Source organism: Alternaria ventricosa (genome assembly GCF_023758065.1).
Source record: "Alternaria ventricosa strain BMP 2768 chromosome Unknown scaffold_27, whole genome shotgun sequence".
Taxonomy (NCBI): Eukaryota; Fungi; Ascomycota; class Dothideomycetes; order Pleosporales; family Pleosporaceae; genus Alternaria; species Alternaria ventricosa.
In genome coordinates, this window is record NW_026055707.1 from 121,403 (window position 1) to 135,501 (window position 14,099).

General features: G+C 52.3%; 6 protein-coding genes across 6 annotated transcripts; 4 read left to right on the plus strand and 2 right to left on the minus strand.

Moving 5' to 3' along the window:
• Nucleotides 1-1,152: 1,152 nt before the first annotated feature.
• On the plus strand, nucleotides 1,153-3,719 carry J4E93_010157 (uncharacterized protein; the record flags this gene model as incomplete). Its single annotated transcript, XM_049348042.1, has 6 exons — nucleotides 1,153-1,543; nucleotides 1,595-2,437; nucleotides 2,488-2,654; nucleotides 2,704-2,970; nucleotides 3,021-3,238; nucleotides 3,287-3,719. 6 exons carry the CDS (start codon nucleotides 1,153-1,155, stop codon nucleotides 3,717-3,719), a joined length of 2,319 nt encoding a protein of 772 aa, XP_049194775.1.
• A 1,948-nt stretch (nucleotides 3,720-5,667) lies between these two features.
• On the plus strand, nucleotides 5,668-6,647 carry J4E93_010158 (uncharacterized protein; the record flags this gene model as incomplete). Its single annotated transcript, XM_049348043.1, has 2 exons — nucleotides 5,668-5,674; nucleotides 5,770-6,647. 2 exons carry the CDS (start codon nucleotides 5,668-5,670, stop codon nucleotides 6,645-6,647), a joined length of 885 nt encoding a protein of 294 aa, XP_049194776.1.
• Nucleotides 6,648-7,190: 543 nt separating this feature from the next.
• Nucleotides 7,191-9,104, plus strand: J4E93_010159 (uncharacterized protein; the record flags this gene model as incomplete). The annotated part of the gene is made up of 1 exon (XM_049348044.1): nucleotides 7,191-9,104. One exon carries the CDS (start codon nucleotides 7,191-7,193, stop codon nucleotides 9,102-9,104), a length of 1,914 nt encoding a protein of 637 aa, XP_049194777.1.
• Nucleotides 9,105-9,249: 145 nt separating this feature from the next.
• J4E93_010160 (uncharacterized protein) lies at nucleotides 9,250-10,277 on the minus strand (the record flags this gene model as incomplete). Its single annotated transcript, XM_049348045.1, has 2 exons — nucleotides 9,250-10,187; nucleotides 10,244-10,277. 2 exons carry the CDS (start codon nucleotides 10,275-10,277, stop codon nucleotides 9,250-9,252), a joined length of 972 nt encoding a protein of 323 aa, XP_049194778.1.
• A 666-nt stretch (nucleotides 10,278-10,943) lies between these two features.
• On the plus strand, nucleotides 10,944-12,628 carry J4E93_010161 (uncharacterized protein; the record flags this gene model as incomplete). The annotated part of the gene is made up of 5 exons (XM_049348046.1): nucleotides 10,944-11,204; nucleotides 11,261-11,302; nucleotides 11,349-11,674; nucleotides 11,728-12,046; nucleotides 12,095-12,628. The coding sequence occupies 5 exons, from the start codon at nucleotides 10,944-10,946 to the stop codon at nucleotides 12,626-12,628; spliced, it is 1,482 nt and encodes a 493-aa protein (XP_049194779.1).
• Nucleotides 12,629-12,922: 294 nt separating this feature from the next.
• Nucleotides 12,923-13,939, minus strand: J4E93_010162 (uncharacterized protein; the record flags this gene model as incomplete). The annotated part of the gene is made up of 1 exon (XM_049348047.1): nucleotides 12,923-13,939. One exon carries the CDS (start codon nucleotides 13,937-13,939, stop codon nucleotides 12,923-12,925), a length of 1,017 nt encoding a protein of 338 aa, XP_049194780.1.
• Between the last annotated feature and the right edge of the window lie 160 nt (nucleotides 13,940-14,099).

Consider the following 14,099-nt stretch of genomic DNA (forward strand, 5'->3'; position numbering starts at 1 on the left):
TGATGCTTGTGTAGCGTGGATCGTCATGCGTGATCCAGGCACGAGCCTCATGATTGATGGCTGAATGCTCCAAGTCGATGGAACAGGATCTGAGTGCACGTGCTGGGCACGACGGCCACGAGGCTGCTCGTTTCACAGCATGGAGATCAGCACCTTTGCCAGCGCCAATGGCAAGGCTGCGCGAATCTACCATGGCCATGATCAGCAAGAGTGTGTGGGGAAAGGGTACCGATCCAAGCGAAGAGACATTCCCTACTCATCGCGCGGAGGTGTGGCGCAGAGATGCACGGGAACCGGGAAGTCGTGTGGGTAAGCTAGAGGCTGGCGAGATGGCGCGCCGCTGTATCGGAGATGCACGAGCAGTCTAGGCCTTTGGCCTACATACGAACACGATCGTCGAGCAGCTTTCGATCGGTAAACCCCGGTCGTGGGTTACACACTCAAGAAACACTGCAGTGTAGATGATGGCTCCTGACTGGAACAGGGAGGTGGAAAGCAATTCCGTAGCTGCTTCATGTATTTGAGTGGTGGAAGGGCGGTCAACTTTAAGCTTCCCGGGAATCATTCCCTCGGCAGATAGCGCACAAGGATCATACGTTGATTCTGGAGCGCGTATAGCTGCATTGAGCGGCAACACGCTGGTAGTGAGTGTTTGGGCCACATGATCCGCATCGTTGTCTTTGCGTGGTGTTCTGAGGTCTGGACACAGCGCGGTGCTGCTGCTGATGTCGGTAGCACGCTGGAGAAGACCGATGCGCTCAGCAGCAATAGTTAAATGAGATGAACAGCAGCAGGACCGAGCCGTCTTAGCAATACGTGCTCAAGGAAAAACACAAACACCATGGGCGCGTCGTGTGACGGCGTCTTAAATTCCCATGGAAGTTCCTGCCCTGTGGCAGAAACCGGCTACTGCCACTAGCGTGTGTCAAAAGTGGGTCCGGGCTGTGACGTTCGAGGCTCTCCCAGAACACCCTTCTTTTCATCTACGAGGTCTGGATCTCCGGCCACGACTGCGCGCTACCCTATAACGTCCATCTCAGCTTCAGCCCGCCTGTAAGGCCATAGTTGCGGCATCTGTCATGCCGTGTGGCAGCGCTCATATATGCCATTTGTCCCTTTTCCCATCTTCTTCCACCACAGACGTCACCCCTCATGGCGATCCCTACCTTTCCGAGTTCTTCTGTCCCAGACCTCACTGAAGTCTTGGAGCGACTTGGGCTCACTCAGTATGCTCAGGTTCTAGCTGAGAATGGGTTCCACATCTGGGAGACGGTTGTAGACATCACGGAGGACGATTTAACAGCGCTCGAGTTTAAGCTTGGCCACAGGAGATTACTACAGCGCGAGATTGCCACGTACCGCGGCATCCCTCAATCACTATCACTGGAGCCAGATAACAACTCGCCTGAGCCGACGTCATTATCGACCTCCGCCTTGGAAAGCTTCACCAGGCAAACAACGTCCCTGCCACCACGAGAGAAGAGGAGGTACAGGCGGCATCCACGGGCAGACCCAAATGCGCCAAAGAAGCCAAAGACAGCCTGTACGCTCTTCGTACATGAAATCATCAAGACTTGATCTAACTTTTTGTCAGATGTAAATTTCGCCGACCAGCTTCGTACTGACCCTGAGGTCAGCCAACTATCCTTTGTGAATATAGCGCGCGAAGTCGGTCGCAGATGGCAGGAGCTTCCTTCAGAGAGAAAGCGTATCTGGGAAAGCAATGCGGCCCGAGCCATGCAAGAGTTTGAAGCCCAAATGGACGACTACAAGAAGACGGATAACTGGCGAAAGTATCAGGCCTATCTGAACGAGTTCAAGTCGCAACAATCGACTCCGAGCACTGGCAAACAACGACCAACGAACAGTCGCTCGACCACCGACACTTCAAACAACACCAGGCAATACTCACGTGCTAGCCCGAGCTCTTCAGACAGCCCGGTCTCTCTCCAATCATGCAGCATATCAGCCGGACCCGAAGCCGAAGCATGCCATAATGCTCTAACGCTGGCCTTCAGTGAGTTGGTCACTCTCAGAGGCGAAATACTCAATGGATCCGGCCAGCAATTTAGTCAAGCGTTTTTGCCGGCTGAGGATCGTGTTCGGCGGTCAATGTACGCGTTCGTGCGAGGAACTGGGTCACTGCTCTTCATGTGGACCTACGATGAGGTTAATGAAATACTTGACCGTATCTACCGGCCCCAAAAGAAGTTGGACGACATGACGCTTGCCGAATGCTTCACGGTTGCTGCTATGGGCGCACATTACGACATCGATGCCTTCCCTGATCGGATGCGCCGATTGCTCTACGCATCTGGGACCCTTCATTTCAACGAGCAGACTGCCAGACAAGACTATTTCCGCACAATGCGCCTGCTTTTATCATTGTCCTTTTACTCTTTGCTCGAGAAGCACATGAGCGCCAAGTATCTTATCGGTATGTTCAACTCGTGCACTTGATCATGTGATCGTACTAACAAACCACAGCTGCAGGACTACAGATCGCCCGTTGGAAGTATCCGGCTCTGCAAACTTCGTCTCGCTCAGCAACGGACGACCACTGGAGAAAAATATTCCGTAGCCTCGTGTTCATGGATTCATGGCTTGCCTACACCCTTGGTTATCCTACTGAGGTGACAGCCAGTGACATCCAGGTATGCCAGGGCAAGCCTACATTGATTTTCATGATACTAACATGGCCAGGTCGCCTGCATTGCCCATCGCCAAGATCAACTGTCCATCGATGAACTCATACACATGCAAACCAGCAAGATCAACCTGATAGCCGCCGAGGTTGCCAAGACACTGGCATCTCCAGAGCTAGCTACCAAGGGGAATATCACCATGCTCACAATGAAGCTGGAAAAGTGGCGTGAAGAAGTTCCGCAAACGTTACAGATCCCTACGCTTCTGTCTAGTGCCGCACAAGACATGACAGTCTTCCAAAGGCGAGCGGTCTTTATGTTGCACGTAAGGAAACCTTCCATCTTCGTGTATCATCATTGTATTGACTGATTCAGATCATGTATCTTGGTGCACTGGTCCTGCTATACCGCCAGCTACTAGTGGCTTCAGCAGAAGCCCAGCTTATCGACGGCACTCCATCTGCGTTGAACAACATCTCAGTCGAAGATGTCAAGATATACCGACAGGAATGTGCAATGGCTGCCCAGAACATTGCTCGCATGTTGAGCCTTATCTCTTTTGACGGTACGCTGACAACGCGTTGCTGGATCATGTAAGTTCATGCACAAAACCCGAATACCCCATGAACTAACGATCATAGTATCTACTGGGCATTCTCAGCTGCAATTTGCCTGCTCTTCAGCGCAACGACTAAACTCATGGACGGTCAGACTGAAGGCGTCGAAGCTGATCTCACGTACGCCAAGTCGTGCATGGACATGCTCGAGCCATGTAAACCATGCGAACCCGTTGCCGCGCGATACCTGGAGACACTCTGGCCCCTATACGACCACTTGCAAGATGTACATCGTCGGATGATCGGCAGATCAAAGAGCAGCATCTTCGCCATCCTGCAGCCTGATCCGAGTCTGCTGAGCCCACCCATACCCGTGTCAAAGCAAGAGATGGGTCCAATCTCCGAGAAGCTTACAATGCTGCTCACTGATCCTTTCGGGAGGAAGCAGGCTGCCGACGGCACCCAAAGACGCATCCTTAGTAATGATGGGTCGTACTCAGTTTTCTGGTTTAGGTGAAGAAGGCTTCGCTGATGTTGTAATCTTTCATCATCGACGAGAAGAGATTCCGGCGACATGATCTACCCAAACAAATATTAGAGTTCACCAAAGGTGCCGCTGTCGAGATCGAGTTGTAACAAGCTGCAAGAAGCCGATGAATAGCTTTGCCCGTTATCTGAAGTCCACTGGTTGCCAGGCCCGGTAGATGCAAAGTCTACATCGGTTGGAGCCGTTTGTTACAAGACGAATCTGTCATGCTACTAAATATGGCATCGTTCTCGAACGCTTGTCACTCCGGCTTGCGCTACAAGACAATTGATCGATAGCGCGACTGCACGTTTCAGTCGTTCCTGACTAGCAGCCGAATCGACGGATTACAAGCCGATGCGTCTGCACGTCCCAGGGGTCTCCTACTGTACTGGTGGATGAGCGTGGGGGAAAGAACGAAGACCGGAAAGGGGGAAGAGGCGTCGATATCAGCCGTGGTACTGGCTGGGCATCGTCATCTCAACAGCGAAACTGATAGTCTGCACCACGATAGTGTATCTCAAGCAGGAAAGTTGAGACTGCATCGTGCTGTAGCGTCGATCACGGGAGCGCCCGTCCTCCGTAGCGCAAACGCCATCGTCAGCCAATTCCCACTCTCAGCCCGTATCAGCCTGTATCTGAATCAATCATTGTAGCGTCATGAAAATTTCACCACCAATCTTCCGTTCCACGCAAACATTTCTGTCCTGTCATTGTAGCATGTTGCGATGTTGACGGGTCGGACCCTGTTCACGGCCGCGGTACCAGCAAGCGATACGCGTAATTCGGCTCCATATTTCATAAACCGAGCGATATCGCCAGCGACGCAGGGCCGAATGGTTCGCAGTGCAGGTGTAAGAACCATTCGCATAGAGATACAGGCGGTGCGTCCATGACATCTGCAAGTCGAGAGATGGCGCAGCTGAGGTGGTGATGTCGGCCGATACGCGCTTCCAATAGTGCGGCAGTTAACAATGTCGCGATATCTAGTGCCCCTCGCGAACCCTTGGGCTACTGACGATCTTTATCGAAACGTGTTTCAGCGGGGTCGTCCTTGTCAACCGACCGCTCTACCCACGACGTCGTTTTCGTTTCGATCGCGATGTTCGGGTTGATCGGCCTCTGTGCGGTCGGGTCGGTGTAGCTGCGCTTGCATCATTGAAGATCATGCTCGCAAATTGGTTTAGGGGAAAGGGAGAGAAGTACGTAGGCGCGGGTACACCTGCTGTATGAGATACAGGAGGCAGTCCGCTTCCCTCAAATTAACGAGGCCGCAAAATAAATGCTCCACCGCTTCTTCGTTGTTGATGCCGCTGAAGTGCGGAGAAAAGCAAGCTGTTGATGCGCAACAGGGGACTAACCGCCCACGCCGCGTTTTCTGCCCGAATCCGAAAGGCAGTACTTCCCGGCCGGTGGTGATGCCATCTGGCGCGAGCTAGTTGGCTACATAAAGCAGTCGTGAGATACGGGCTCTGCACAAGCGTGGGCGGATAAGGAAAGGGGGGTGCGCAATATGCAAGTCTAGATCTACAGCAGTCTCCACCCCGGCAGCGCAGCAGCGGGTGGAGCTCCTGGGCATGAGGGAGGCTCGTTCGCGTCATTTGGGGGGTGAAATAGGGAACGGCCGTCCGTTGCAGGGAATAATGATAATACCCTCGAAGCCTTCTTTCCCTGGCATCTTGCTTGCTTTGCTCTTCCCCCTCTTATTTGCTTTTTAGCCTCGTCGTGCGAAGAAGCTTGTTCGTTCTCGTCTGCCTTTCGACTCGAGATAGCCCGACTGCATACCGATGCGAAGCGAGATAGCCACGCCGACAGAGAGATACGATGGACTACAGATACGCTGTGCCGATGGAGAGCCCTTTTGTGATCCCACATGAGGATGTAGAGGCGCTGGGCGAGTCAAAGGCCTTTTGCGCGCTGAGGAGGCATCTGGCTGGTGATGCTGAGTATGTTCATGTTCCTGTTTCTCTTCCCCCGTCGCGAGCAGCTTATCGCGCTTCGTATCGCTTCTCTCCACCTCCACATGCCTATCCACCCCCAGCTCCACGGCAAACCTCAATCGCAGTATCAAGTACTAACAAGCATGCCAGCTTCTGCGCAACACACACGCAATGTTCTCCCCAGGCGAAACAAACCTACATACTCCACCGCGATATCCTCCACGCCCTCATCATGCCCGTCGTAACCCTCTTCTCCCGCGCATCAACACTAGCCTCCGCAGCACTCTGCACACAACGCGCCTCTGATCTCGAACTCGCCTTCTCTGGCGAATCCCGCAGCGCATTCATCGGCCTGCAGTGCTTCATAACCGAAGAATCAGACTGGTGCCGCACCCGGGGCTGCCCAGCATGCGTCGTAACAGCAACCCTCAGCACCGACAGCCACATCCGCTTGACCATCGCTGCGAGTTTGCTTAGCACAGCAAACATCGCGACGCCAACGCAAGAAGAACCGCCAAAGCACATCGAAGACAGAACACTCCCTCCGCTCCCTCACATCCTCCCCGCGCTCCAACACGCCGTTATAAACGACCCGTTCTGGGAGGGCTCGGAGATCTGGGGCTACATACTCTCGCGTGCGACACAACTCTCCGCTGGCATCCAGGCTCTCATCGCTGAGTGCGTGAACCTCGAGTCCCTCGTTTCGTCGCCTACGACCGAACGCCCTGGCTCGAAGCGTGGGCTCACACATCCTACGGTGCCTTTTGTGGTATCTGGACAAGCGGTTCAGGAGAAGGGCGTCAAGCTCAGAAAGAGCAAGCTGGCGAAGCGACAACTCAGGCTGCGCGATGAGGAAGTGGAGCTCATGCGCAGAGTCGCAATGCAGTGTTGGGCGAAAGCCCAGGTACCCAAGCACGTCAGGGGCGAGGTACTAGGCTTGAGCGATAGCAAGAGGACGAGAAGTTTGACCTGCCCGTAAGCAGCGGGTCTACACGGTCTATCAGCAGTGCGTCTGATGGATCGCAAAGGTGTTATATGGCGTTTTGAGGGCTCGCATATGGATGATACCACAGCATACCACTTTTCCTTGGGTTAGGCGGCATCTGATGTCGTGGGACTGGTTGGTTCCGCGGCTGGGTTGGGGGGGCATATACATGGTATGGGGGTATTTCTTTTGTTTGGCATTAGATACTACTGGGGCACAAGTGGTCCTTAGAGGTCTAATATATCTATATGTTCGCTCTAAGTAAGTGCCCGTTCATGTCCCTTCAAATGCCTCGTTCATCCTTGTGCCGACATTACCCCGCCAAAGGCTCAGCGACATCGTACAGTGGATATTGGGGGCCATATCCGCGCGTGACGGCTCGCCAATCGGCAGGTGGGTGGCGCGGTTGCTTGTAGCTGCATGCCTTCACATAGGGTGAGCATTCCCTCCCCGCTCCCCATCTTTCCCATCTTTCTCATCTTCCATTGACACAACAGATCTTCGAACTAGCCAAATCTTTCAACACAGTATCGAACCATGCCAGAACGCAGCATCGTATCGTCTGAGATCGAACGACTGGAAACAAGCGATGACATATCCGACAAGACAATTTACGAGCCACTCCCAGCGGGCGAGTTTATACGCGTGTTGAAACTGCAACCCGGCGATACCGACCACGACATCAAGTGCAGCCTCGAGATTGTCGACTTAGAACAGTCCAAGGGCTCATATGAAGCGATATCATACGTTTGGGGCGACCCCAACGACACTATCGACGTGCAATGTAATGGACAGCGGGTGCCGATTACCTTGAGCCTCGCAGATGCTCTTCGAAACTTTCGTCACACATCTGAGCCTCGGCTACTATGGGTGGACGCTTTGTGTATCAACCAGGAAGACAAGAAGGAGAAAGGACACCAAGTCAAGAGAATGGGCGAGGTGTATGCGAACGCAAAACGTACGCTTGTCTGGCTTGGTTGCGATGATCAAAATATTGCTAAAGATGCATTTGCCCTCATCCTCGAGGCGAATGCATACTTTGCGGATTCATTCTTACAAGCGAACCAAAGAACGAGCATGATGGCGCCCTTTGTGAAACCGTATCCTATTTCTATGGACCGAGAAAGATGGTTAGGGGTCGCAAGCCTCTTCAAGTTTCCTTGGTTTAGAAGAGTATGGACTGTTCAGGAATCCGCCATCGCTGAGGAATGTCACGTTTATTGGGGCTCAGCCAGCATTGATATTGCCGATGTGTTGGAAATATGTGTGTGGCTTTCGCAAAGGCAAGATTTCAAAGGGACCATCTGCAACGTCGTTAGAAATTTCAATTACCTTGGGCCGAGAAACATAGGAACTTACCTTCGCTACAAGGCACACCGGCCAAAACGATGGCAGCAATCCCGCATAGGATTGGCTTACTTGGCCACCAAATCCGAAAACAGCACGTTTATGATGGTCCTTCAGGCTTCCCGATACCTAAAAGCAAGCGATCCCAGAGACCATGTTTACGCGTTCTTGGGTTGTCCAGCCGCGATTGACAGTACAGGCCGCACGTTCGTGGAGGCAGACTATACTTCTTCGATAGACGATCTCAATCTTCGTCTCGCCTATGCGTCAATGAAGAATGCTGCAGAAGGACCTTTCTTTCTTTCGGCTGTTCGTCACAACAGTAGAGACAGACTTCTGGACGGCGTGCATCCTTCTTGGCTACCGGTATGGCATGTTGCTGGGGAATATTGCCGGGACATAGCGAACCCGACATTTTGGTTCCAAGCTGGCGGCATCAGAAAACTCTTTACAGCCACTGAGAACGGCGAAAGGCGATTGAGCATTGGTGCTTGCACCTTCGACACCGTCATCTGGAGGTCGTCTACGATACAAAAGGATCGTGCAGACCTCACTCCCACTTATGTATCAACTAGCGGACTTCATGGAGTATTCATCGACACGTTATGGGATGATGTGATGCGGAGCTCATCACAATTGGGCATCACAGTACAATATGCCGATTTTTTCCGCAGCTTAATGATAGGCTACCCAATCAACGATGGCTTCTCTTCCATTTCCGACGAAGAACAGCAACGCATGATTGATGCATACAGAAAGAGGACCAGTGTGGCGGGACGGGGTAACCAGGAGGCTGTGATGGATGTAGTAGAGAGACGAGACGCAACATGGGTCAAGGGTATCCTTTACAATATCCACAATGCAAGCATGTTTCTGACTAGGGGTGGACGTATCGGAATAGCTCCACTGGGTCACTTGGTCGAAGTCGGCGATGTTTGCTGCATCGTCTTCGGGGCAACTGTGCCTTTTCTCCTCACGCCAGTAAGAGAAGGCCGGCACAAGCTTATAAGCGAATGCTACATCAACGGTGTGATGAATGGCGAGATCATGCAACAGTTCGCCGGAAGCGACGACCTCAGCGAGCATTGTATCGTCCTTGAATAGGCCTCGCGACGTGTTCCTGCAACAAGGCTGATCGGTGGGTGGCACACTGAGTTGGTTGGATGCTATTGGGAGACCTCATGTTACTCGGCGTGTTATTGATTATCGTAAGAGTCCTGATAAGCTGATGATATATGGATTATCGCCCTCACACACTCTCATTCAACCACTTATAGACCACTCTCGCGTCCTTCCCTTTATACCTGTCATCCTTCATTGCCTCACCAAAAGCCTCCAACGTAGGTTTATCGAGTATAGTCCGCGCCCCAACCATCTCCGCAAGCTGACTCCCCATGCCCAACACCTTTGCGCAAAGCTCGATCCGAAACCCGCCTTCGTAACCCCGTGAACTCGGTACATTGGCTTGTATACCCGGTACCGGATTGCTCTTACTCGTGACCCAACACTGACCCCCGGAGACATTGATTACATCTGTAAGCAATGCAACGTCCAACCCCATCTTCGAGCCGATGTTCAGGGCTTCAGACGCCGCGAGCGATGTAATGGCACTGAGGTAGTTGTTGATGACCTTGAACGCTGTACCTGCGCCGATGTCGCCGCAGAGAAATATCGCATCTGGCTTGCCCATGTGGCTCAGATAGCCCTTCACAGTAGGGAAGATGTCTTTGTTGTTCGCGCCTGCCATGAACGCCAGCGTACCATCCTGCGCACCCATGGGTCCACCCGACACCGGTGCATCGACAAATGTGAGCATTTTGCTTGCGCTGGAGTTCTCCACTGCGTTCGCTACCTCCAATATCGTAGCTGTTTCGATGGTTCCGCATTCCATGATCAGCTTTTCCTCTCCACCTTCTGGTAGTTTCTCCGCACCGGCCAGGACTCCTGTTTCTTTATCAAGATACACCTTCTTTACGGCATTCGAATCTGGGAGCATTGTTATGACGGTGTCGGCTCTTTGAACAGCATCATATGCGTTCTTTACTACTTCCACGGGACCCTGACCTGAAGCGTCTGATTGGAACTTCTCGAGCGCGGAGGTGGATACGTCGCAGATTAGGAGGGTATGGGAAGAGTCGAGGCCTTTGCGAAGATTCGAGGCCATGGGATAGCCCATTACGCCGAGGCCTGCGGTCCATCAGTATGATGATCGCAGAAGTATATCTAGGTAGGAAGGAACGCACCGATGAAGGCGACGGTCTTGCTCGGTAAAGACATGTTGTGTGAAGTTATCTGCTTCCGGTGCGTTGATTTAAATTGTTGATCAGTCCCTTCGGAACGTAAGAGTTAATTTCGCAAGCGTGTTCCCAGATCTGAGTATCTTGGTGTCAATGTGAGTAGTGTACTGAGTAGCGCGATGTTTACCGGGGTCCTTCAGAATTGCAGTCGCGATGGACTCACCACCGTCTTTCCCCGCACACCACTTTCCAACCTGACCACTTATTCCCAAACAGCATCTTCCTGATCAAAGTTCGCCTCGTACCAAGCCGCGTCGTGCTTCCCCAAGCCTAGCCCCGCATCTCACCCCCGCATTGGGGAACACATGGCTTCTCCACCTCCGCAACGTTCGCAGATCGGCAATCCGGCTAATACTCTACACCCTGCCACCGACGTCGACATGCAGCCTTTCTGTGTCACTCACACTTCAGGCGTCCTGCGTATCGAAGCGAGTGATGGAGGATTTATGGAAGTTGGAGAAGCAGCCAGGCCTGGACGAGGGACACGAGTAATGGGCGCAGGAAGGCGCATAGCGTACATACACACCGGATATACGCCCTGCTATTGAAGATGCATAACAGACGAGACTGCTTGAAACTTGGGTTCGTAAAGCTCTCGGGAAGCACTCCGCTACTATTTTCCTTCGCTTTCTGACATCCTTCGGCAATGGCAACGCCAGACCTTCAACGCTCGGTAACCGACGAGAAACACGAACAAGTGCAGCGCGAATACCTCGCGCAAGATGAAAACCCAGAGATCATCGCAAACAAGAAGAAAGAAGATGCGCTGCGACGAAAGCTGGATTGCTTCGTTGCGCCAGTCATGATGATGCTGATGCTCATTAGCTATCTGGATCGCGGCAACATTGGGTTTGCTGCGACGCAGGGTATGACGACGGATATTGGACTGAAGGGGAGCGAGCTGAATGTACGTTAGGATCGCGATCTCGAATGTTGGACAATGTAAGGCTAATCAAAGTGTAGACTGCTGTATCGGTGTTTTACATTTTCTACATCCTTGCCGAAGTATGTGCTATCATCAGCTACAATTCGCATATCTGACGGTAAACAGTTTCCGACTTCGCTACTTGTCAAACGTCTCCAGTTCAACCGAGTGATTCCAACAATCACTTTCTGCTGGGGCATCACATGTCTTTGTACGGGCTTTGTGCAAAACTTCGCTGGCCTGGTTACCACGCGCATCTTCCTTGGCTTCTTTGAAGGGTGTCTCTTCCCGGCGATGACACTGTTCTTATGCAACTGGTATACTAGAGAAGAGCTGGGTATCCGCATAGCGTATCTTTTCATTGCGTCGGCATTGTCGGGAGCCTTTGGTGGCCTCATCGCATTCGGCATTCTGTATATGAACGGAGTTGCTGGGTGGTCGGGGTGGAGATGGTGAGTTTCAGCTTTCGCAACTTTAGTGAGCTTTGGACTAATGCATAATATAGGCTATACGTGATCGAAGGTATCATTACCATTATATGGGCAGCCTGCTGCATCTTCCTCGTCCCCAAGTCCTTCGAAACAGCCTACTTCCTCAATGATGATGAGAAGGCTCTCATGCGCCAGCGCGCACATCGGACACAGGCCTACTCCGACTCCGAGGGCTCTGGGCATTATGGGAAAGCTGATATCAAAGAAGCAGCGAAGGACATCAGGAGCTGGGTGCATGGCGTTATTCAAATCGCCGTTGTGACGATCCTGTATGGGTTTGGCACATTCCTGCCTATCATTATTAGGAACGGGTTCAACTTCTCTACCAAACAGGTAATCTTTAGCCAACCAAAGCTTTAAATACATTGCTGACACGAAAAGGCGCAATACCTCGTTATTCCCGTCAACGTCTGGGGCGCCATCGTCTACGCAATCGGCGCATACCTGTCTGACCGGTATCAAACACGTTTCCTGCCTCTGATACTGATGGCGCCCGTAGGCATCGCAGGCTATGCCATCCTCCTCTCCCCAGTGAGCCCATACGTCCAATACTTCGCCACCTACCTTGTCGCAACGGCCTGTTTCCTCTGCACCGGCGGCAACATAACCTGGTTATCTGCGAATTGTGCACCTGATGGCAAACGCGCCGCTTCTTTGGGCATTCTGCTCACACTCACCAATATTGGCGGTGTTGTGTCAGGCCAGATTTATCAAAGCAATGCAGCGCCGAAGTATACCTTAGGCCATGCGTGGAGTCTGGGCTGTTTAGCCTTTGCGTGGTGCGGATGGTGGGTTGTTAGGGCGATTTATAGAAGAAGGGAGAAGAGGAAGGATATCAAGCTCGCTCAAGGGTATACTTTGCCTGCTGGGAAGCAGTATACGGACCGCGAACCGGACTTTAGGTATCAGATATAGCTGTGCAATCGCCTTAGGGACTTCAAGAACTTGAGGACGTCATGTGAATTGAGTCCAGCCTGGAGGATGTCGCGTGACTTTCAAGTTTCTTGTGTCAAATTATAGAGCAGCGTGATGTGCTTCAAGATTTCTACAAGCCATATGAGCAATGTTACAGGGTAGCGAGTCCTACTTCATGCTCTTCACGGACAGTATATACACTACCCACAAGCCTTAAAGTACACCAGGCTCCTACACGACATTACTCTTCGACCACTCTCATGACCCCCAGGCAGATACCAACAGTCCCACTTCCTACGGCTTCAGAAAAGACATGTTCTTGATCTGCTCAGTGACATCCTCCAAGCCTTCCATCTTATCCTGTATCAGCTCAATAGCCTTCTGCGGATCCATCCAGCCAGCGAACTTCTCAGGCATCTGCACCTGCATATTGCGTACATCCACCAGGAGAGCTTTCACTAATGGTTGATTAAACAGCTCTTCCGAGAGATAACTCGGTACTGTCTCGTCGATGGAGAGATTACTAAAGCCCGAGAAATTGCCCTTTGAGAATTGGTCTTGCGCGTGCTCATTCTGAAGGTCTTTCGCCACAACCTTCTCTTTCTTCTCCTTGTAGATGATGAACTGCATAGCCCAAGCAGATCCATGTTTCTGGTACTCTTCCACTGGCATCTGCCGGGCTACGCTCCAAAAGTCGTCCGTGGCGTATTCCTGCGGTGGAACGCACGCTTCGAGGGCTTTGACCGCCGCACCCATCCTGCCCCTAGCCTGCTTGCCCCAATGCACCAGATCATACTGGCTTGTGCGCCAAAGTCGAGCGATCCAGTAATCGCGCTTCTCCTTCCCGTCGTACTCGATATGCATCGCCGTTTCCAGCCATGCGCCGACGAACTGTTCGAGGAATACAATGAGTTTCTCTGCGAGAAACTTGCGCGCATTAGGCGTGTTGAGGACGATATGGGCTAGGAGGACGTTGAATCGGACTTCCTTGTGCCAACTTGAGAACGACTGGGTCTGGCTGATCTGCCAATGCCATGTTGCCATGCAGACTTTGATGTCTTGGTCGTTCTTTCGCGCGAGGAAGTTGGCGGCGGCGAAGTCGTTGTAGTTGGCAAACACGAAGTCGAGCTGCAGATTCGGAGGAATGGTAGGGACGATGAGGCTGTCTGGGTTCTCGTAGATGTCGCGGAGGGTGGGGAGGCGGCCTGAGGGGAACACGCGGCTGGGGATTTTGAGCTTGGATAGCTTGTGTTTGAGGAGGTGACCGGCTTTGTTGTGGAGGTCGAGGAGTTGTTGGTTGGTAAGCACCATCTTGAGGATGGGAGGGTGAGGAAAGATAGGTGTGTGGATTGTGACACGCAGAGTTGGTAAGGTCGATAGAAGTTGGTTTTATGGTACAAAATCGAGGTGAAGGTGAGCCGCTCGCGCGACAAGAAAAACATTGATGACGCCATGTTCTTGATCGAAAGTA